General features: G+C 41.4%; 1 protein-coding gene across 2 annotated transcripts in view; it reads left to right on the top strand.

Annotated features, from left to right (window-relative positions):
• Positions 1-24,646, top strand: part of ZC3H14 (zinc finger CCCH-type containing 14) — a 55,280-nt gene that overhangs the window by 16,433 nt on the left and 14,201 nt on the right. For both annotated transcript variants that reach the window (XM_006839585.1, XM_006839586.1), the window contains 4 exons: positions 918-1,347; positions 3,084-3,244; positions 3,809-3,909; positions 6,592-6,747. In XM_006839585.1, coding sequence (XP_006839648.1) covers positions 918-1,347; positions 3,084-3,244; positions 3,809-3,909; positions 6,592-6,747 — 848 coding nt within the window. The remainder of the gene's footprint in view (positions 1-917; positions 1,348-3,083; positions 3,245-3,808; positions 3,910-6,591; positions 6,748-24,646) is intronic.

The raw sequence follows: 24,646 nt of genomic DNA, 5'->3' as shown, positions 1-24,646 counted from the left end.
TGAATAGTACCTACTGGAGATTCTGCCTTCCGCCATGCTCCCTAGCACCAGGTTTCCTCTTGAAAGCTTGTAAGCCAGTCACTTCTTGCCTTTGTAGTCCCTCCCTCCCAATTTGAGTATCCAATGTCCAAGCTGCCCTTCTCCATCCACTCTGTGTGTGTGGGGGTGTGTGTGTGTGAATGTTTCTTGCTATGAGGATTTGTTCCCTCTTTTGAGTCGCTGCTCCATAGGTATAGGTCAAGTTCATCAGACCATGTCAGCTCACTTTTTTTTTTTTTTCTTTCTTTTTCCCCTCTTCTTTCCTCTCCTGGTTGAGCTCCAATCATCCAGTCTTCCGGTCCAGGTCACGTGGGTATCATCTGCAAGTGTGGGCGCTCCTGTGCATATGTCCTGTCTTCCCGTCAGCCGGTAGTTCCACTCTCCTCTTGAGTCCTCCGTGGCCATGCCATTGACTCTGGGCCCAAGAGTCCCCAGGTCTCTTCATACTGTTTGCCAACCAGGTCCCCAACTGGGTCCACAGAAGTCCACTGAACATTGTAGGGCTTAGCTTCCCGCTTCATTGCCAGCACTTCAATTCTTGAACAACTTTTGAGATTTTCTTTTTCAGTAGCTTTTGTGCTTTCTCACCAGAGATTAAGTTTCCATTAAAAACAAAACATGCTGTTGGCATCGAATCCATTCAGCCTCCTAACAACACTATAAGAGTAGAGCTGCTCTCTGGCGTTTTCAAGGCTGCAATCTTTATGGAAGCAGACTGCCACAGCTATCTCCCTTGGGGCAGTTGGTGGGTTTCAACCACTGGCCTTTCAGTTAGCAGCTCAGCACTTCATCATAGCACCTCCAAGTGACTATTTTTTGAAGAGATGACACTAATACTCTAAAATGGTTGTAACATGTTTTTCTTTTGTTTTTAATAGACAGAGTTACGATGATGGAGCTGCAACCCGATTAATGTCAACAGTGAAACCCCTGAGGGATCTGGCACCTTCTGAAGATGTGATTGATATTAAACCCGAACCAGATGATCTCATTGATGAGGATCTCAACTTTGTGCAGGAGAATCCCTTATCTCAGAAAAAGCCTACAGTAACGCTCAGCTGTGCTGCTCCGCGCCCTTCTGTGGAGCTCTATCGGCCGCCTCCAAGTCGGAATGCGGATAGTGGTGCTCATTTAAGCAGGCTGCCGTTTCAACAGCAGCCAAACAGTACTCACGCCGCCAAGCAAGGCGACATACAGAACAGCCGGGTGTATGACTCAGGACGCTCGTGCGAACCGGAAGTGCTGACCAGTTTAGAGAAGACTTACAGTCCTTTCTTCAGGAACAACTCAGAAAAAATGAGTATTGAGGTCTGTGCTTGCTGGGAAAGTCTTGTGTGCTAGGCTGAAAATGGCAGTTCTTAATACTAGAATGTACATGAAGTGGCTAAGTATTTATGGCAGATTTATTTTAAACTGGTATCTATGCAACATAGAAAGTTCAAACGTTTTACTACAAGGGTTTCAGTTCATGCATGTATAGTTCTTTATTCCAGACAGGATGTGTTTAAACATGTTGGTCATCAGTGATGGATGGCTGTGACAAGTTCTCTTGGTGATACACTTGTCTTAGTGTCTTTAGGGCACCTTCTCAGTAAAGATCCCATCAGAACAGTGGCTTCCAAGGGATCTCTGGGCTAATTTAATTCAAGGCAGAGAAGTCAGTTCAAGTTATGGCAACTGTTTTTTTGGAACTCCCAAAGGGTAATCTCAATACATTTTTTGAAGGTTGTAGGATGACCATGGGTGCTTATTAGGAAGAAGCTTTAAGAAAATGGAAAACTGCAAAGGTGAGAAAAAGGCCAGGAAAGTTGTGCCAAAGAAATGTGTTCCGTCACGGTGGTGTCCACGCTTTCTCTTTTAGGGGAGCAAGGCCTGTCCTACGCACATTTGGTTGTGAAACCTTACTCCATTCACCTTACAGCCCTGACCTTGCCCCTTCAGCCTTATTTTTGTTCCCTAAACTTAAAGAACATTCAAAGAAAACGATATGAGTCCCTTGAGATTGTCAAAACAGCTGTTTTGTTGTGGTGTAAGTGAAGAGCACAGACTTCCTAGGGAGGGACTGGAGAGATTGGAACACTACTGTTTCAGATTGGCACGGACCTGGATCAGGGGGAGGATGAGAAACAGTAGCTTCATATTTTGGTATGTTTTGTATACTAAAGGTTTCTGCGGTTTTATAGTAATACTTTTTGATTCATCCTCGTAGTATGCCAGTTAGATTTTCCTCTTCACAGCTGGTTTTATATCTTGTGGACCTTCTTGTGATGCTAGAGTTGGAGATGTTGTTGCTAAGTGTTGTAGAGTCTCCTTTGACTCACAGTAGCCCTGTATAGTGTTTTTGAGGCTGTAAATATGGGATCAGAAAGCCTTATCTTTCTTCCGTGGAGCCGACTGGTGGAGTCATGCCTGCTGACCCTGTGATTAACAGCCCAGTGCGTAACCCACACCACCACCTGGGTTCCCAGCGGAGAAGACACCAAGTCTCTCCTATGTCAGGTTATCCTACAGGTCAGCTGTAGGAGAGGTCTGTGTTGAAATGACAGTTTATGAAAACATTCTGTAACGTGATTATACTTCATCTTCCTAATTGTATTTCATAACTTAGTATTATAAATTTAGGAGTCCTGGTGTGGTGGTGTGGGTTAATGCGATGGACTGGAAAGTTGGTTTGAATCACAAAGTTAGTGGTTCAAGCTCACCAGCAACTCCTATAGTGGTGAAACACTATACAGGGTAGCTGTGAGTCAGAACAGACTCCACAGCACTTAACAACAACAACAACATCTTAACATTCCAAGTTTGGAGAGGCTTCAGGTCATTTTAGATGTTTTTACGGCAATTGTTAAGCAATCAAGCAACTCCATATTCTTGCTTTCTTCAACAGTTTTGCTTTTAGCAAAATAAACATTTTAATTTAAAAACAAACAACAACCATCAGGAAATACCCCATGGCTTTTCTTAGAAAGGAAAAACATTCATTGATAATGAAACTGTTATTTTCTGAGACTAGGTATGCATTTTTAAATCTTATCTGATTGCAGGAAGAAAACTTTCGGAAGAGAAAGTTGCCTGTGGTAAGTTCAGTTATTAAAGTAAAAAGATTCAGCCACGATGGAGAAGAGGAGGAGGAAGATGACGATTATGGCTCCCGCACAGGAGGCGTGTCCAGCAGCGTGTCGGTGCCTGCAAAGCCTGAAAGGAGGTACCTGCACATGTCTGTACATTAGTCCTCATGTCTGTCTGTACGTCAGCCTTGAGCTGCCTGACACAGTCGTCTGGCTTTCTGGAAGAGGATAATTGTGAAAATAAATCATAGTTTAATTTCATAATTTATAAGACTTTTGCAGTGGTATTTGCGAAGCACTTATGTTGTTTAAAATTGGAGATGATTGCAGAAAATAATAAAAATTGTTGCTACAATGGGAAAAAACTAGATCCAGAATCATTTTTTTTTAAAAAGTTACAAGATTTCTACTCTAATTGACATTTCCTAAAAGCTGCAGGTTGTTGTTTTTAAGTGCCATTGAGTCAGTTCTGACTCATAGCGACCCTGTACAGAGTTTTCCAAGAGCAGGTGGTGGGTTTGAATTGTTGAGATGTTGGTTTGCAGTTCAGTGCTTATCCTACAGCGCTACATGAGGAATCCAGAAATGACAGGTAGTCTGCTCAAAACCTAAGAGAAACCTGTAGGAAAAGCATAATAGTTGGCTACCTCAAGAGAATGCCACTTAAAATTTAATAAAAATACCTTTCTTTACTCTTTTAGACCTTCACTTCCCCCCTCTAAACAAGCTAATAAGAATCTAATTTTGAAGGCTATTTCTGAAGCTCAAGAATCTGTAACCAAAACAACAAACTATTCCACAGGTAATTTCGTATTTGTATACATTGGGTACAAAATGTCGGGGGCACTGCTTTAAGGCTTGAGTAAGCAAAGAATGATTGTTTAGTAGTAAATAAAGGCACCTGTCAGATGCCGAGATTAAAGTGAGATTCAGGGAAAAGTAGTTTTAAAAGGTGACTTGAGCAGTTTGAGAAACTTTCTCCATGGCCACTAGCCTTTAGCTCTTGGAACAACATGTAAAACCTGTTACTCTCTTCTTCCAGTATGTATGGAATATAAAGTACATAAAAAACTTTAAAGGTAGTTTTAATTCAGACAGGATTTTAATTTCAGTAGCGTAAAACTCAACATTAGATAGGAATTTAAGGTGCAAAATTGAGTAATATTAAGTGACCAAAGTTCGGGAAGTTTGTTTCATTATAACTAGTTCCTAGGAACAGGTTGGTTTCTTTCCTTTCAGTGAAACCCATGAAGGAAACACAAGGCCAGTGACTCCAGTCTTAAATGGACATACTGAATAATTTTATAAGAGACTAGAAAGGCTTTGTTGATAGTTACTGTTGAGTTCAGACTCATAGTGACCCTGTGTGCTATAGAACAAGATACTGCCCGGTCCTGTGCCAACCTCACAAGGGTCGCAATGTTTGAGTCCATTGTTGCATTTACTGTGTCAGTCCATCTTGTTGAGGGCCCACCACCAAGCATGATGTCTGAGTGCTTAACCCATTGTGCCACCAGGGCCCGTTTCCACATGTAGTTGCTGTGTATGCTGTTGAAAACAGATGCTTGCGATGAACAAGCCAGTGATGTTGCAGAATCCTGTCAGGCAATGTGCTGTGCTGGTTCTGTCACCAAAGTTTTATTTCCAAACGACTGATCCTTCTTAGTTTCGAATTCTTGGATTCCAGTCACTAGTAATTCTTAATTCATCTTAGATCAACTTCAGATGGCAGAAGTAGATGAAGATCTTCAATTTCTTCATCTTTGGCATTAGTGGGCTTGTGCATAAATTTGAATAGTAATATTAACTAGTCAAGGTGCATGGATAGTATATTATCACCAGCAACATTGTACTTCAAGGTAGATCGTGAAGTGTTGTTTGATAACGAATGCATTGCCATTCCTCTTTAATTCATCATTTTCCACATAGTAGACTGTATCATTGTCTGATTAAAAATGACCAGGATCTGTCCACTGCAGTTCACGAATGCCTGGGATATCGGACTTTATGCATTCCATTTCAGTTTTGATGACTTCCAATTTGCCATGCTTCATACGTTCCAATTACTAATGGATGTTTGCAGCTGTTTTCTTCTCATTTTAAGTTGTGCCCCATCAGCAAATGATAGTTCTCCGTTGTATTTTTTTCTTTCAATTTCAGTTTTATTTTGTTGACAATGTATGCAGCAAAGCATACACCAATCCAATGATTTCTTCATCTACGCTTAGTGACACTGATTACATTATATACCCTGTAGTATTTTGAGTGCAAGTAGATCACTAGGACCTTCTTTTCGTCTGAATCTGGAAGCCCTCCTACCACAGGTAACTCTGCTGGTGAGATATTGGTGGCATAGCTTCCAGCATCACAGCAACACGCGAGTCACCCCAAGTGTGGTAACAAATTAATAGACAAGTGGTGGATAAAGGCATTACATGTATTTAAAACAAAGGAAATGAAATCAGCTACAAACCAGTCTTCTAGAATTTCATTCTGATATGAAACCCAATGATGGCCATATCGTGTTTTCATGACGTTCCCTACTCTATACCCCCCCTGGTGGCCAATGTGTCAGTCTTTCTGTTAACACGCTGATGATGACTACCTCCTTTAAAAGCTTTTTGGTGGTGGTGGTCTTGCTGTGGAGCTGATGGATGTTCCTTGACAGTTGCTTTGCTGGCCCATTCTGTTCTATACCTCTTTTGGAAAACCCCTTTTTGAAGTGAGAGAGAAAAGTGCCAGCTGTCGATGTCTGACACCAGTAGTTACCTGTTACCCTTGTTTTCTTCTTTTAACTGTGAACATGACATTAATGGATTTTGGCCTGTAGGAGAGTGATTGTCAAGGAAAGCCCTGCACTTGATACAGGGATTTACCTAATTTGCCTTCCATTTTCTGGTCCATTAGCAATATTAGTCCTTTAGAATGATGGGAAATAATACCATAATTTTGGAATTTCCTGCTTTTATGCTAGGTACAGATTCCCAAGTTTTTAAAGAAAGAACGTGGAAGTAGTTTCTTTCACTTGATTACTTAAATTGCAATTTGGAATTGATAAAAGATCATATAGCCGGGTCTACATTGCATTTGCTGTTTGTCATTGTTAAGTGCCATTAAGTCAGTTCCAACTCAGAGCAACCCTGTATTTACAAGGGTTTACAAGGAGTGACTGGTGGGTTTGAACCACTGATGATGCAATTCAATCGGACCTTACAGTCTTGATCTTATCCTACATCACCACAGTGCTTATGTGTTATAATGTGTTTCTGATGTGACTTAAAATATATAGACTTTGTTTGCACGTATCTATGGCTAATAGATCAGGTATCACTCAGGAGTATTGTAAAGAAAAAAAAAGTGAGGTGCATTTGTGAACTGTTAAACTCTGCAAACCCAGGAGGCATTTGTGTTGCACTGACTTCTTGTTGAGTTAGAATGTGTTACTGAGTTACTTCTGCCATTCTTGTTTCCTCTTATGTCAAAGTTCCACAGAAACAGACACTTCCCGTTGCTCCTAGAACTCGAACTTCTCAAGAAGAATTGCTAGCAGATGCGGTCCAAGGGCAAAGCAGGAACCCCAGAATAAGTGCCCCCATTAAAGAAGAAGAGGCAAAAGGGGATAATATAGAAAAAAGTAAAGGTAATACTCAAAATGATACTGTCCTTTTTTATGCTTTTTTCATGAGGCATTAACTATTATCCAGTGGGTTTTTATGAAGTGTTAGTTTTACTGGGAGTAAAGTGATCATTGAAAATTTTCATTAGAAGGAACCATGAAGAAACCCACACTTTTCAGAATTATTGTAAACTCTTTGTCATTAAGTCTTAAACATGGACAAAACAGTACACTGAACTCCCATGAGCCCATTGACCCAGCCTCAGTTATTATCACGGTTTATTGGTCTTTGCAAACCACCTTCTTAAAGATATGTAAATATTCTATATTCTCCTTTTATGTTTACGGTTAATTGTATCCCTATTCTCTCAAGCTGCAAATCTAAGTAATCTTTAAATCTGCAGAAGTGGTGTGAAGGCCACATCTGACTTCCTCTGGCTTCACAAGGGGAAAGGAGAACCAAACCCTAATCATCCCTAGGCCTTATCCTATCAAGTGGAGGTCATCAGACATGTCTCTCCACTTAGCATCCATCATCTCCCACAGCATACTCTGCTTCGCAAGTGGCTTTGTTAATAACCACACTCAGAGACAATACTCACGATGAGCTTTATTAGAGAAGTGAACAGGGTGTGAGGCAGCATGAGAAACAACACAGGATGCAGTAGTTCTCCTGTCAGGAACATCTCTGCACGACTCCACGCCTGCCTCGTTCATGTCTTGGGCTTCTCAGCCATGTGGCCTTCAGCCTCTGCCCTGCTGGGGCAGTGTTACAAAGCTCCTCTTTAGCCAGTCTGTTAATGCCCAGAGGGGTATTTAGGCACTGTCCTTAGGCACTCAGCTGTATGCTGGGAAGCCCTCAGCGGCTCTGTGTCTCCATGCTGCCACCTCCGCTTCTCCAGGTTGGGATCTTATGCGCCACTTACAGCTTTTCTTGATGGTCTTGGGGTCTTCTGTTCCTGTTTTAGAAATGGCTCCTTTAAACCTATTGGGATAACAATATTTGCATATTGCCACCCAGTCATTTGGTGAGAGTTAAAATTTTGGATAGAAAAGCCATGTCGAATAAATTCACAGTACCACAGCTCCCCTCTTAGCTTTGTGTCTGTGGCCTGCCAGATGACCTTGTTGTTCCCGTGACCAGACTTCATCAAAGCCTTCTTCCTGACCAAGGGCAGTTTAGCCTGCAGCTGCCCTCTCAGCTTCCCCTGTCTTCTCTTTCCCCACTTGTGCAGAGACACTGCTGTGTGATTTCTACCGTATGGTTTTCATCCTCTCCCTCCACCCCATTGTGTGGGCACGTCTAGTGTCCCTCATTCTTACTGCCCAGGAAGTCTGGCCCTTGGCCTGCCCTACCCTGCCCACGACTCTTCAGCTGTTCTTCTGTTCCCGTCAGAACAATTGCCAGCTGCTTCTGCTTATATAAGAAATCTGAATTATAAAGCCCTACTAAAAATCTGAGTGGTCATTTCTAACTGTGTCCTTGTATATACTTTCTCTACCACTGTATTACATTTTTTTTAAATTCCTCCTCAACTATACCTTTACTGTGTTACAGATTCCCCTAAAATTTTACTTTTTCCATGAAGCCTTAGGATTCGATCCTAGATTTGTCATTTTATTATTTAAAAGCAATTGTTAACTGTATTGTCATTGACCATGTCAGTATTACGTGGCATTCTATTAAATGATGGACTGGGAACAAGAAAACCCCCAAATTGTCAGTAACACAGCTAGAAAGTGTGAAGGAGCCGCTTTGAGAAGAGCAGAGCAGTGGGAAACAGGGAGCGATTGTGCCTCTGCAGGAGTTGGTGTGGGGAACAGGCTGTAGGGGCTGCCCACCACAGACACGTCTCCTCAGGGGAAGAAACTGCATGGAGTGGAGTCACAGAGAGCAGGAAGGGGAGGGAAGATAAGATGGATAAAATAGGGAGGTCTAAGGTACCTCAGACACCAAGGGCCATTATTTTTTACCATCACAATATCCTCGGAAGTCAGCCCTCTAGAAGTTGAAAAGCTCCCTCTAAGATAAACAGCAGAAGTCAATGAATGTGTCATGGTTAAAGCCTCTACAAAGTTAAAAGGAGAAAGGGAAGGAGAGGAGAATAAGTAGTCTTGTTACAGAGAAAGCATGCTGGAAAAGCAGATCAAAACTACCGCGTATCATTTCAGAAATGAGTCAGGAGACTTTAAGAAATGATAAAAGACATGAAAAACCAAATGTCAGGATTACAATCAGTGTGAAATGAAGTGACAGCTCAAGAATTAGAAATGAGAAAATTTCCTTTAGAGATGAAAGACTAAACTAGAAACAACTCAGGTGTTACAAAAGCAAGAATTGAGTAGTTGTTAAGAGGCCATATGGACCACCCACAAGAACCCCTGGTGGTGCACAGGTGAGCTCACGGGCTGCTAACACCCAGATCAGGGGTTTAAAATCACCAGTTGCTTCAAGAGAAAAAGATGAGACCATTTGACCCTGTGAAGATTCGCAGTCTAGGAAACCCTAGAGAGCAGTTCTGTTCTGTACTGTAGAGTGCTTGATGGTGGTGGGCTTGGGTTGTTGGTTGTTGGTTTTAAGTTGCTCACAAGGCTAGCCGGAATACCTTGCTGACATCTGAGATAATGCCCAAACCAGAAAGCCCACTGCTGTTGAGTGGATTCTGTCTCATAGCGGCCCTATGTAGGGTTTCCAAGATTGTGTGTCTTCATCGTTTTCCTCCCTGTTTCATCTTTCTCCCATAGGGAAGCTGGTGGGTTTGAGCCACTGACCTTGGGGTTAGCAGCCCAATGCTTAACCCAGCATCTGAGAGATAGTGGATGAGCGAGAATCGTCTCTTAACATTTTTCCAGCTGATAGGTGAAAGCAAAATGGTAGAATTTGAATTTTGTTTATTTGTTTAAACAACTAGCAAGTTATAGATCCAGGCATTGAGTATAATGACTCCTAAGACAGTGTTTAAATTGAAATCCAGCTCTTTTGTGTTTCCACGTGACATAAAAGGAGCCCTGTTTTGGTGCTGCAGGATAATGCAGTGGAACACAAGGTCAACCTGAACTGCGCGGTTGCTAGTTCAGACCCAACAGCCACTCTTTGGAAACCCTATACAGGCTTGCTGTGAGTTGGAACTGACTTGTGGCTCTTAGTAACATGACACAAAATGATACTTACTTTAGTCTTGTGGGAGAGTTGGCCTTTGAGTGACAAAGCATCTAGCTACAGCAGTCGGGGAGGGGAGAGCTTCAGAGAGCAGACCAATAGGAGTGTTCTCGAAACACACATGAGTGTGCAACACGCAAATGCCAATCTCACATTGAAGTCAAGCAGGCTGGGACAGCGAGACAAAAAGATTGGCGAGTAATCAGAGTATAACAATGGGGACAAAGTTGTGTCTGGGGATGCACTTGGTGATGGAACCATAAAGCGGGGGGAGGGGAGGAAGTCTGTCTTTGAAAAGGCATATAGTGGTTCCTTCAGGAGAAGGCGGGTGCTGGGATTGGAGCTCTGCTGCTGTAGTGCCTGAACTTGGCATTTAGAACCCACCAGCTGTCCTGCTGGGGAAAGGGGAGGGGAGGCAGTCTGCTGCCATCAAGATTTACAGTTTCCTATAGGAACCCTGCTGTGGCGCTGTGAGTACCTGCGCCAGACTGCAAAGCCGTTGGAACTACAAGGTCAGTGATTCAAGCTCACTAGTTGCTATGGGTCGGAACCGACTCAGTGGCACTTAACAACAATAGTAGGGTCACTGAGTCAGAATAGACTTGATGACATCAGGTTTGGATTTGGAGTTAGGATGGGACATGTGGAGGGACTTCTGGGGAAACTGGCAACGTTCTCTTTCAGGGTGGTGGTAAAAGGGGGTTTGCCTCATAAAAAATCCATTCTGCTACATGGTCTGTGTGGTTTTCTAGATGATAGTTTTAGAATGAAAGAGGCTCCAGTACTGCTGATAAGGAAGGACTCCTGGCACTTTGGCTTCATTCTTTTGTTCACAAGCAGGAAGTGTCGCTCTGCAAGCTGCCAGTCTCCTGCCATCCTCACTGGCCTTCCTAGAGCAATGTCTGCTGGAGTTTTCAAATCTAAGTCTGCAAATAGATTGGCAGGAGGTGTCTCATCTCTCCAGCCTCCCTTTTTACCTGCCAACTGTCCTCACAGTGTTGGTGCTTTTTCTTTTCTGTCTTGCCATCAGTCAGCAGAAGTTTGTTTTATTTTGTCTCTCTTTCCAAAGACTTTAACAAGCGTGTTACAGAATCAGCACTGGACTACTAACTGAAAGGCTGGTGGTTCAAATCCAACAGCTGCTTCTTGGAAGCCCTATACAGGGTCGGTTGCGATGAGTTTAGAACCAAGTCAGTAGCACATAACTAACACAACTCTGCCTTTCTTGACTCTTTTTTTCTTTTCTTTTTTGTTCCTTTGTTTTCTCTCTCATTGATATCTGCTCTTTGTATTTTTTATGTTTTATTGTGGATTGACTGAAGGCTTGCAGACGAATCCTGCACTCCATGATTGCATTCCCCTCCTTGCAACAACAGTCGTCCTGCTTCCTCCCTGTGCTTCCTGTTTGCATTCCTCCCCCTTCCTGTCCCTTCTTACCTTTGTCCTTTTGGTTTTGGATGATTGACCATTCCATGGTGAGTATCCCTTACTAGTGCTGTTGTCTCCTTCTATAAACTGATTGTTGTTAAGTGCCTAGAGTCAGTTCTGACTCCTAATGACCCTGTTAGGGTTTCTGAGGAGTGGCTGGTGAACTTGAACCGCTGATCTTGTGGTCCAGTGCATTAACCCACAGCGCTACACCAGGACTCCATACATCTTTATGCTGCTTAGCTAAAAATTGGGCCATGAGGTGAGTCCTTTCCAGACCTGCCGGGTGGTTGAGTATCATAGTCTCAGGTTCCTCCAGTCTTTTCTGACTAGTAAACCCAGCCTTTTTTTCCCCCCTTATGTAATTTTGACTTTTGTTCCCCATTTTCTCCCACTCTATCCCAGATCCTCTGATGTAATCCCTATCTTAACATTTTTTTTAACTTCCTAATTTAGCTCACCCTGTTTTCAAATGCAGTCATTTTTTTCTATCACTTGTTGCATATCACAAGTTATGATGTGTAACATTTTCACTGTATTCTTAGTGTCTAATTTAGTTTCCATTTTGGTTTTCATCTTGGATCCATTAATTATTTGAACATACGTCTAATTTGAAGCACTTGGAGATTTTTTTTTTTTAAATGTAGTATTGTGAATTATGTGATAGTTTACATGGGAGAACATTAGATTTACATTCATCGAATTGTATATCGGTTCATTGCCATGGTTACTATCCCCTCCATGCATCATCAACCAACCAAAGGGTATACACTGCAAGCTTGCCCCCCGGTCGTCAGCACATAGCCCCTCTCTCTGGGTGTAAATTCCCCAGCCGCTCCATCTCTCCACGTCATCGTCTCTGCCTACATTTCAGGCATCACTGCTTCTCTGGGTAGGGTCTCGCTCAGCTCTTCTCCCTTGATGGTCCCAGGGACCTCCGCTCCTAGACTAAAAAGTTAATCACTCCCCTTCTTTTGCTACAAAACGTCTACCTGTACATTTCCAACTCTCACAAGGAGTCCTGATAACAATTATGCACTATTGTAACACAAGAGACCCATCCATTTCATTCATCAACCCTGCCTAGACAGATTGGATACTACTCAGTTGAGATTCTACCTTGCACATGGAGATTTTGTGTTTTAAAATTATTTTGAACTCCTGACATGATTGCATTTTGATCAGATAAAATGATGTATGGAATCTTGGAAAATCACTAAGGCTTGCTTAGTGTACAATTTTGTACATATCTCACATATGCACTGTGGAGTAAAAAGAACTAATTGTTGAATTGAAAATTTGCAAATCTTCAGTAGATTAAGATTGACGATCATGATCTTTGGAACTAGACCTTGCTGATATTTTGGTCTGCTTTAATGTATCAGTAGTTTAGAGAGGGTATTGCAACTGCCCACTATAATGAGGCGTTTAATTTCTGTAAACATCAGTCAGTGATTACTTTGTGGTCATTATGTATGGTACTGTAGGATAAGCACATGACTGCTAACCACAAGCTGGAGGTTCAAATCCACCAGTTGCTCCTTGGAAACCCTATGTTGTTGGTGTTGTTCAGTGCCTTCAAATGTGTTCCGATTCGTAGTGATCCTGTATAGGGTTTCCAAGGAGCAGCTGGTGAATTTGAACAGCTGACCTGTGGTTTGCAGTCCAGTGCTCAACCCACATTGCTATGCTAGAAGTCCTAGAAATGGTAATAGAGGGTTGCTCAGAGTCAGAACTGACTCCATGACACTTAACAACAGCCGCAGCTAGGTGCATGGGTACCCTATACAGGTTGCTGTGAGTTGGAATTGACTAGACGGCACTTAACAACAACAACACTGTTGTTGTTAAAAGTGCTAGCATGTCGGTTCTGACCCATCGCAACCCTGTAGGTTTTCTGAGGAGCAACTGGTGAGCTTGAACCACCAGTCTTGCAGTTCAAAGCGACTTTCATAGTCCAGCATGTTAACTCATAGGGCCACTCCAGAACTCCTTATTTTTAATTGTCACATCTTCCTACAAACTGATCTCTTATATTTATATGTGGCCTCTATGTCAGATGGTGCTTTTGTCATAAAACCAGTTTTATCTAATGTGAATGAAGCCATTTATTTGGTTAGTATTTACCTTTTTCTAAGCTTTTATTTTTAGTTGTCTTGATCCTAATGCTTGAGGCATGTGTAGCTAGGTGTTTATTTTTTAGTCTAAGGGTTTGTCTTTTGTTGGAAATTGTTGACCATTCACTTTATTAAAATTATTGATGCATTTTAACTAATTTTTCCTATCTTCTTGTCTAGTGTTTTTTTTGCTCTTGTTGCCTGTTTTAGATGCAGCACTTACTACTGTTGATCCCTACCGGTTAGCTTTTTTTTTTCTCTTTCTTTCTTTACTGGTTTTCAGTTTAAACATTGCGTGTCTATTCTTTTAAGTGATCACCTTTAAAGTATTACCATGCAACTTTAATTTAACGTATTAGCTGATATCCTGACCCTGTTCTCAAACAGTAAGCAGGCTTTACAAAACAGATATTATGTTTCCATAATGGTTTTTAGCCTTTTTAAAAATGTATAAATGGGGCAGGGCATCCTTGTTGTTTTACTCATGCAATGTTTGTTCAGATTTAGTTACGTGCTAATTATTTTATTCTCACATTTCTGTTACTTGCAGCATCATTTTCCAATATTTTGAAGTATATTTAAAGTACTACTGCTGAGAAGTCTTTTTTTTAAACTTTTATTGTGAATTGAGTGGTAGTTTACATGGCAGAGTGTCAGTTTTGCAATTAACCAATTGCATCTTGTTTCATTGCAATGGTTCCAATACCTTCCGTGTGCCATCGGTTAACAGTATTTGCCTCTATTCCTTTACTCTATTCCCTCTTTCTTTTTTCCTTTGATACACAGAAACACTCGGGAATATATAATAATTTAAATAACCTAAGGGCACATTTTGAAAGCCTGCCTCCTGGCCACCAGCACACAGCCTTTATGTTTCCATGAGTCTAGTGCCCTCAGCTACTCTGTCTCTCCATGTCATCTTCTCTGCCTCCATCTCTGGTGTTGCTGCTTCTCTGGATGGGGTCCCACGTTCTGCTCATGCTCTTCTCCCTTGGTGGTCCTAGGGTCTAGGGTCCTCTGTTCTTGGAATGAAGATTAACTACTCTCTCCTTTTTGTCCCTCTGCTTTTTTTTTTTTAATGTCTTATTGTGAATTGAGAGAACATTAGCTTTACAGTCATCCTATTGTATATTGTTTCATTGCCATGAATACAATCTGTCCATCTGCTTTTACCTTTACAGTTGTGACAATCGCAGTTAGTCATGGTAACAATCACTCACTGTTGAATCAAAAGAATCCTATCCCCATCTCCTTTAACAAGACCCATCTAGACAAGATGAAAACTATTCAGTGGGGACTCTTTCTTCCTCCACACACTCTTAAACTAAACTCCCTCTTGAAAACATGTAAGCCAGTTACTTCGTGCCTTTATAACCTCCCCCCACCCTCCAGTCTGAGGTAGCCAGTGTCTAAGTTGCCTGTCCCTGTCAGCTCTGTGCACTGAAGTGGGGGAATAGGCTTGATCCTAGATGTGAAGACTCCTACCCTCTTGATTGGCATTTTGAGCTACTAGATCCATACGTTACGGTCAAGTTGCTCAAATTGTAGCAATTTATACTTATTTCCTGTATCAAATTTCTTTATCTTCCTCTAGTTGAGTTTCGATCATCAAACCATCCAAGCTAAGGCAAAAGGGTACTACTGTCTGCAAGTTTGGGCATTCTTGCGCACCTCCCCCCACTTCATACCAGTCGGATGGTTTACTGTTAGCTCTAGTGGCTAGGTCAGTGTCCTTGGGTTCAGGATTTCCCAAGTCTTCCCACACTTTGGACCAACCATCACTACCTCTTCTCTCTCATCTTAAGGTACAGGAGTCTATGGAACACAGTCAAGGTCAGTTTATGTCTTCATTGCTACCTTGCCCCCATTTCCACTGAGAAATCTTTTTAGAACGGGTTTCTGGGTGGTAAATTTCCTGAGTCTGTTTATCCACGAGCACATTTAGATCTTCCTGCTTTTGTGTAGTAGTGTTGCAGGATACCGAAATCTAGATAAAAAGCAATTATCTGCTCACAATACCTTGTATGTATCATTCTGCCGTCTCCTGGCTTCCATTGTTGCTAAGTGGACTTTACGACATTATAATTGTCTGTTGTTCCTTTGTAGGTGGTCTGTCCTTTCTCTCTGGGGCTGCTTTCAAGATCTCTTGTCTTTGATGTTCTGAAGTTTCACTAAGATATGTGGAGACTTGGATTTCTTTTAATTTTTTCTTATTTTGTATAATATTTAAAAACCATATATATACTTAATTTTTTTTTTACTTTTATGAAATATACACTTATCTTAAAAAATTTGGAAAAACAAATTAATAACTTACTGAAAGATTTAAAAAAATCAAATAGTATAAAAAGATGGAAATAAAAAAGCACCATAGTTGGCTCCATTTTTCTCAATACTTAGTTCCACTCCCAGAGGCTACCATTTTTAAATACTTCTGTTTGTATATTTAAAACTGTTACCATGTCTGTAACAATGTGCTTATTACCACTGTTTCTTCAATTATGTTGTTGTTCAGTGCTGTTGAGTTGGTTCCAACTCATAGTGACTCTGTATAGGGTTTCTGTGGGAGTGGCTGGTGAATTTGAATCACCGATCTTGTTGGTATCTATTGGCTCCTTGCTATAATGTAATATGTAAAGATGAAATTCACTTATGACTTTCCCAGTCTTCAAGACCACATAATAAAGTTGCCACATGGCAAATTCAGTATTTTTAGGTCATTTACTGGTGACTTTTGTAATTTTGAGTACATTGAAATGCTTATTTCTTATGTGATTAACTGTATTTCAATTTATTTTGACTCCCAAAAGATAGCGATACTTATTTTTTGAACTACTTCATCCTGTTTCTAAACTTGGTCATCTGTACTCACCTGTAAGAAAGGTCTCGTTCCCTACTTCCAAAAGATCAGCCATTGAAAACCAAATGGAGCACAGTTGTGATGCATGTAATCATATCAGCATGAGCTGGAGCTGACTAAACAGACAGCAGTTGGCTTGTCCTAGGTTGATATGGACGGAACTGATCAAATGTCCACTTTGTTTGTTTTTCTCTTTAGAGCTACTATGCTTTGTCTAAACAGGTTGACCCTAAAGGTTGAAAAGCATTAAGCAGCATTTGCATTATTAAGATTATATAAACGTTACTCCATGGAGTTTAAAATTTTTAACTCTATTTTACAGTCAGTTCCCTTCCATTCCCCTCCTCCCCACTGTGGTTCCTGTTTCATTTTATATTCTTCTTTTTTGCATTGCCTGCCTGTGTTACAATCTTGAAGGATTATCATTTTATATTATTAAATCTTTGATCCCCGTTTTCTTAAGTACTTTCCTTCTGGTGTGAGCTCTCCTGTGTTTGCTAATCTGATTGGTTACTCTCTAGGTCAGCTTCAAGACTTTCATCCCAGCTCTGCTTTCATGTTTCCTGGCTCCCACTCTGTCTTTTCCGTGTTGTCCTTCATTTTATGAGCACAATATGAAAACACTTAAAGTGTATGGTGGTTGCTTTTTCCACGTTCTTAGAAATCTAAAGATCTCTTTGAACTTGATTGATGCTTAGGTAAGGAAAGCATTTCCCTCTGAACTTTTAGGGATTGCTTCGGTATTTTCGGCTTCCATTATTGCTGATAAGTTGATTGCCTTCTGTCAATCCTCTCTTGAAAATTAACTGCCTTCAGTTTAGAAATTTTCTCTTGCGTTTTTTTGTATAAACATTTTCTCTCATTTGTTGCACTGTTCTCTTTTGGAAATTCTGTGACTTGAATGATAGATTCCTAGATTGAAATTCAGTCTTCCCTCTTTCATCTTGCATTAGTTTTCACATGATCTTGTACTCTTCAGACTATTTTCTTGACTTTTTTTTTCAGCCCCCATGTTGAGCTTGCATTTTGATAAGCACATTTTTAATTTCCACATGTTTATTCTTGTTCTCTGTTTTTCATGATGTCTTCTTTTATGGATATAGTATTGTCTCAAATTTGTCTGGTCGTTTTGTGAAAAAAATATTTTGCTTTTTTATGGATAATTTCCCTCAGGGTCAATTTTTGTTATTTTTTTTCTCTTTCATTTACAGACTTCAAGAAAAATAAAATGTGGTTCCTACTTTATGAAAAGGCAGTAGAGAAATTCTTACCTAGAGTTGTGTGGGCTAAGCTTTGCTGTGTTGTTGTTGTGTGCCGTAGAGTTGCTTCCGACTCATAGCGACCCTGTACAGGGTTTCCGAGGCTGTAAATCTTTATGGAAGCAGAAAGCCTCATCTTTCTCCTACGGAACAGCTGGTAGTTTTGAACTGCTGACCTTGTGGCTTACAGCCTGAATCGTACCACTATGCTACCAGAGCTCCTTTGGCTTAAATTCTTGTTGTTGTGTGTGTGAATTGAGTGAAAGTTTGCAGAGAAAATTGGTTTGCCATTCAACTGTTCATAGAATACACAGGCTTAGCTTTTAATCAAGCAGGCAGGGAGCTGTAGTTACACACCAGGGACTTTGGAATTACAGAGGAATATCCCTGGGGCTGCTGCCATTGACACTGGCGAGCTAGATTCTCCCCCAGATAATTTGCTCAGGAGTGTTATAAAAGAACTCTCTTTTAAAAATAAAAACATAGTCATGTAAATGTTTCTGTGGCTCCACTGTTCTCAGACCTGCCTTCCTCCTCTGCTGCCTTCTGTGTTGTCTTGGCCGTTGCTCCAGCTGCTCCCATTTGAATGGCCCTTTGGTCCTTTTGTCTAAACTCAGGGTTTTAGAAATCATCTCTGCATTGTCAACACCCAGATTTAGATCTCCAGTCTGGACCTTGTCCCTGAAGTCCTAATTGCTACTCACCTGCTTCCACTTGATGGATATTTTACTTAGATAAAGGAAATCATCTCCCTTTGAACTTGCAGGCATTGTTTCATTAGTTTAAGGCTTCCGTGTTGCTGTTAAGAAGTTGGCTGCCTTCTGTCAAACACCTGTGGGCTTGTTTTTGGTTGTACAGTGAAGCATTTCAAGCTTGTCTAAAACCCAACTACTGATCTTTTTCTGCTGTCTGATCCCCCGGTAGCCTTCCTCATTATATTGATGGAGCAAATGGCAATCAATCCATCTGTCCACTTGCTGGGACAGAAACCTAGTGCCTCAGTCTCGTCAGCTCCTTTTTCTTGCTTTTCCTGATCTTTTGTCTGCCCCCACCTGCCTTCCCTTTCTCCACCATTAGAAATCTTCTGCCCCTGCCTTCCTGGCCTTCTGTGCTGCGTCTTTGTTGGGGGAGTAGTGTCCTAACAGGTCTGTGTGCTGCCACGCTCCCCCTCCTCCAGTCTGTTCCCCAAAGCAGCAGAGGGGACCTTTGATGCTGAGCTAGAGTGTGACCTCCCCAGTCACTGTTTGCCTTCCGGAAGTGGTAGAAGTCTTCATCTGTTGTGGTTCCTGCCCTAGCTCTCCATCTCTAAATCAGTGTCTCCTAGCTTCTGACCAGACAGTTGTTTTGTGTAAAGAATCCTTTTTGAATGTATTTGCATGTATGCGCCTTCACAGATGTATTATCCATATGTTATGTGTGAAAATGTAAAGGTGAAATGTAAGGAGGCTAGGAAGGAAATACAGATATTTCTGATGTAATTTCTGATATTTTCTTCCTGCACCCCAATGGGTGATATTCAAAACCAAATTTGGAGTGTGGCACTGTAGGACAAGCACTGGACAGCTAACTGCAACGTCAGCAGTTCTACCAGCCACTCCTTGAAACCCTACACAGGGTCGCTATGAGTTGGAAGCAACTCAACAGCACTAATAACAAAAAAGCTTTATGTTAAGGATTTGGGCACTTTTAAAATTCATTATTTTTACTGACTTTCTAGAAGGACAGGCTGTAAATGCATGTACTCAGTATGTTAAGCTGCACACACTGAAATATTCTTAGTAAAGAGAACAGGAGTGACTGGTAAATTCCAACCGCCGACCTTGCAGTCGAGTGCATTGTCCCACAGCGCCATACCAGGACTCCATTGTTGTTGTTGAGTGCCATCAAGTCAGCTTTAACACATAACAACCCTGTAGAGGATTTCCGAGGAGCAGCTGGTGAGCTTGAACCACTGACCTTGCAGTTCAAATTGACTTTGCAGTCCATTGCATTATCCCACAGCGCCATGCCAGGACTCCATACCAGGACTTTAATACCTAGACTTTAATCCAGGCTCTGCTACTCACTAGCTGACCTTGAGCTTTCTGGGCTTCAGCTTCCCAGTCTGTAAGTAAGGATGAAGCAGTGGTAAAATATGGAGATTTCCTCTGATGTTCCTTTACTTGTTTCAAATTCTGAAGTTGAACTGGACTCTGAGACTGATCTGACAGCATCCACCTTTGTGACTCCATCTCATTCAGGTTGTGTCTGCTGCCCCCTAGTGAATCTATTGTGATTCATCTTGTCAGAATGTTATGCTGAAAAAATTTCTTAATGATTACTCTGGGTATCATCTGTCAGTGTGTGCTCTGGAAAAATTCTGTGTAAATTTTGCAGATTGTTTTTTGTCTAAAAAATTTGGAAGTTTAATTTATACAGTGGAGAGATGAATAAAGGTTCTTCTATCAATTTCAGCATTTAGCTTTCCTTTATTTTGTCATTCTGGCTGACATCTATTTAACTGGGAAACCAAAGACTACAATTCTTTCTTGGATTCTTGGTTTGAAGAGGTCATTGAAAGGCATGTCCACCAACTTGGTGTCTTAAAAATGCTCCTGGCTTGCTGCTTAGGGAGTAAATTGAAGTAAAAACAACCTTTTTTCAAATGAAGGCCATGTAAAAACATTGTATATTCATGGATTGGAAGACTTGAATCTTGTTAGGATGGCACTACTCAACAAAATGATTTAGATTCAACTCATTCGCTGTCAGGATTCCAGCTAACTTATTTGAAACAGTTGACAAAGTGGTCCTAAATTTCCTAAGGCAATCTAAGGGGCCCAGATTAGCAAGCAAGCTCAAACAACAATAGTGAACTTGGAGGACTCACACTTTCTTATTTGAAAGTTTACTGCCAAGCTACAGTGATCCAACCTGTGTTATTGGTATAAGTGCAGACATGTAGGTCAGTGGAATAGATCTGAGAGCCCAGAAATAAACCTGTTTGTGTGTGTGTATTGTTGTTGCTAAGTGCCATTGAGTCGGTTCCGACCCACAGCCCTGTATAGGGTTTCTGAAGAGCAGCTGGTGAACTTGAACCACCACTCTTGCAGTTCAAATGGCTTTGCAGTCTGGCGCATTAACTCACAGCGTCACACCAGGACTCTGTCTGTGTGTGTGTGTATATACACATATATATATGAAGGACCTCTGGTAGCGAATTGGTTATGAATTGGGCTGCGAACCACAAGGTCAGCAGTTGGAAACTACCAGCTGTTCCATGGGAGAAAGTTGAGGCTTTCTGCTCCTGAAAAGATTTACAGCTTCGGAAACCCTGTACAGGGTCGCTATGAGTCAGAACTGACTCCACAGCATGTAACCACCACCAGTGTAATATAAAGCAATTTTTGGAGTTCTGGTGTGTCGCTGTGGGCTAATGGATCAGACGGCAAAGTTGTTTGAACTGCAGTGTCAGTGGTTCAAACTCACCAGCTGCTCCTTGGAAAACCCTATACAAGGTCGCTATGGGTTGGGATCGACTTGATGGCACTTAACAACAACAACAATATATGTATGATCAAGGGACTCCTGGTGTGGCATTGTAGGATCAGTACTGGACTGTGAATCACAAGATTGGCAGTTCAAACCCACCAGCTCCTCTTCAGAACTCCTATACAGGATTAATGTGGATTGGAACCAACTCAACAACATTAACCACAACAACAACATATATGATCTAACGATTTTCAACCCAAGCACCAAAACCATTCAGTTGGAGAAAAATAGTCGTCTCATCAACAAATGATGCTAAGAAAGGAGTCAGGCCTGAACCCCCACCTGAAATGAAAGAGAACTCCAAGTAGATGAAATGAAAAACAACTCCAAATGGATAAAGAACCATGAAACTTGTAGGAAAAACATAGGTGTAAATCTTGGTGACTTACGTGTGGTACCAAAAATGCAAATACCTCAAAACTAAAAATGTTTGTGTTTCAAAAGACACTGTCAAGAAAATATAAGGACAGCTCACAGAACGGAAGAAAATATTTGAAAGTCAGATATTTGAAAGTTGTCAAGCATCAAACCTAGGCCAAGTCCTCAATTTGTCTTTATTAAATTTGCATCATATTTTATCGGTGCAGTTGAATTCCGTTATTACCACATGGATTTTTTTAAATGAATTTATCTATGATCGTGGGCCAAATCATCTTTCCTGCTCTCTACTCACGGACAAAATGTCAAGTATTGCTGTACACTGTTTTCAGGGGGAGTTGAAGCTCAAGGTACTAGGCAAAATACAAGTTCGCAGGACCCTACCCAGAGAAGCAGTGACGCCAGAGATGGTGACGTGGAGAGACGGAGTGGCTGGGGCTTTAGACCCAGAGAGGGAGAGGGGCTGTGTGCTGATGACTGGGGGGCAGGCTTGCAGGGTATAACCTTTGGTTGATTGATGATGCATAGAGGGGATTGTAACCATGGCAATGAAATGATATACGATAGGATGAATGTAAAGCTAATGTTTTCCCATGTAAACTATCATAAAATTCACAATAAAACATTTATATATATGTGTGTGTGTGTGTGTATGTGTGTGTGTGTATTTGTTGTTAAGTGCCATCGAGTCGGTTCCGACCCATAGCGACTCTGTATAAGTTTGAAAATTAGTTTAACAGATGAAGGGAAAAAAACATATCAAGTTCATAGCATCTGTAGGTACCAACTTGATGTTATATTGCTGAATTTAAGTCTCAGCTCTCAGTGTTCCCGTCCCACGAGGTATATAATAATAATACATTCTTTGTGTGTCAGGTGTCTGGTTTTGGCCAATCAGGAGCCAGGATTTTTTTGTATGTCATAATTGAGTATTGTTTGGAGAGAGCTATTCCGTAGGACTCAGGAGATAAAGAGGGCTGCGTATTAGGGCATCTTACTTGTAGCAAAGAGAAAATTGGTCTGGTTTGTTTAGCATTTTCAAATTTACTTTGAGTTCTGACTCCACAGATGACAATCCTGTCTTAATTATAGATTTAAGTGTTATTTATTCTGAATATTGCTTTAAGGGATCACGGGTTCTACTTGTGATGAAGCAGTTAGCTGGGCCATGACGGGAGCATTATCGTGGAGGGAAGGAGGTAGAGAACTTTCTGGAAATGGCTTCTAGGTGCCAGTCGTCATCTTTACCGACTTTGTTCTCACCGGCGCCAATCGACTTAGGGTCTGTAGCAAGTTCTTCTTGTTCACTGAATGAGCTAGACAATATTTCACATCTTTTAAGGAAAATATCAACTGATATCAATGAAATTAAAGGGATGAAGGCAGCAATTTTGACGGTGGAAGCAAATCTTTTTGATCTGAATGTTAGAGTATCACAGACTGAAGCAAAAATTTCATCTTTGGAGGTTAAAATGAATGAATATTCAGCCTCCACATCTGAATGTAACGAACAGTGTGAAGATCTACAAGAAGAACTTGATTTTGAATCACAGTCCAGGACTACTGATGTCCAAATAATTGGCTTCCTTAGTAGCATTGAGAAAGGTAAACTGTCTTTAGCATAGAGTACTCACCTTTTCCACTGTAACCTGGCTAGTAGCTCAGAGGGGCAGCAAGTCATGAAGAATTTGAATTCTTCGTGGCAGACAAATTTGAACTCTACAGGATTTAACCTAGGAGCTAGAGTTGATCGGAACTCTGTCTCTTTTTAGTGGGTGTTTTGGAAGGATAGATGAGCAGAGAGATGAAGCAAAACTTGAAATGTGAGAGAAGGGTTTTTTCATGTGTAACAGTCTGAGCAAAAAATTTTTTAAATGTTAAGGAGACCTGTTGTAGTGTCTACACCTAGTGTGTGGACCAGAAGAGCTTTCTAGCTGTAACCTGTAGTGTAGGTCTGTTTCCCAGGCTGTCCTGTGTGAAAAGACATTGAGCAAATGATATCTGTGCTTCAGGTCTCATCCTCAGGATTGATTGTTTTTGCTACAATAATTCTAGGAGGAATTCACTTTTTTTTTGGACATCCTGCTGAAGCATATTAAAATACAGCATATGCTTTAAAAGAAAATTATTATTGTTAAGTGTAGTCGAGTTGGTTCCAACTCTTTGCTGTCTTATGTAGGGTTTCCGAGGAGCAGCTGGTGGGTGTGAACTGTCAGCCTTGCAGTTAACAGTCTAGTGCTTATCTTACAGTGCTACCCATAGCAGCTAATAGAATTTCAAGTTGAACATAGATTCTAAAATGTAAAGAATAGCACTTGGTCCTTATTAAGAGATTGCTCTTCTTCATGTTCACTCTGAGTAAGCAAAGCCTGTGCTTTGAAAACTGCTGGTAACAGGTGGTCCACAAGTTTGCATGCAGGCATCGTCGCATGCCATTTCACTATTCTGCACCCACTCAGGCACATCCCTTCATACACTGTAGTGTAACACGTTTGTTTTAGATCAGCAGGTGAGCGCCTAATACCTGCTAAGTGCTCTGCTGTTTACTGAGAAGGTTGACATCCTCCTACCCTTTCAGGAATTTACCTGGAAACCTAGTGAAACTGGAGGAGATCACTTCTAGGTTACTCTGTTTGGTTTTGCAGGGCGGCTGTCAGGAAATGATGGACCTGGTGAGCCAGACTCAAAACCCACTGGCGTCAAGCCTATTCTGCCTCATGGTGGCGCTAGAGGACAGAGTGTAACTGCCCTCAGGGTCTCTGAGGCTGTCAGGCCTGACCTCTTTATGGTTGACACCTGCGCTCCTTCTGAACCTGTTGTTGGTGTTACGAACCTTTGAGTTGGTTTTGACTCACAGTGACTGCACAACAGAATGAAGCCATGCCTGGTCTTGCACTATCTTCACAACTGCTGTTAGGCTTGAGCCCTGTAAGGAAGAATGAGTACTAGAACTGAAGTATCTCTCCGTGGAGGTGATCCCAACAGATGTGGGCTCGGCATAGTAGAGCTCTGGGCGCCACACTTACTTGTTCATTGTACGACACTTGGCCTTATGGGAAGTCCAGCACCTCTGGAGGGTTAACACTGAAACTAAGCTGTTTTACAGCCTTTGAGTGAAGAACCCAGAAAGATAATTATTGGCTTATTTTCTAGGAAACCCAGACACATGCTGGTATTGTTTGGTTTT

Source organism: Chrysochloris asiatica, unplaced genomic scaffold (genome assembly GCF_000296735.1).
Source record: "Chrysochloris asiatica unplaced genomic scaffold, ChrAsi1.0 scaffold00025, whole genome shotgun sequence".
NCBI lineage: Eukaryota > Metazoa > Chordata > Mammalia > Afrosoricida > Chrysochloridae > Chrysochloris > Chrysochloris asiatica.
Note: the sequence above shows the minus strand (reverse complement) of the source record. Positions and strands in the feature narration are given on the sequence as shown.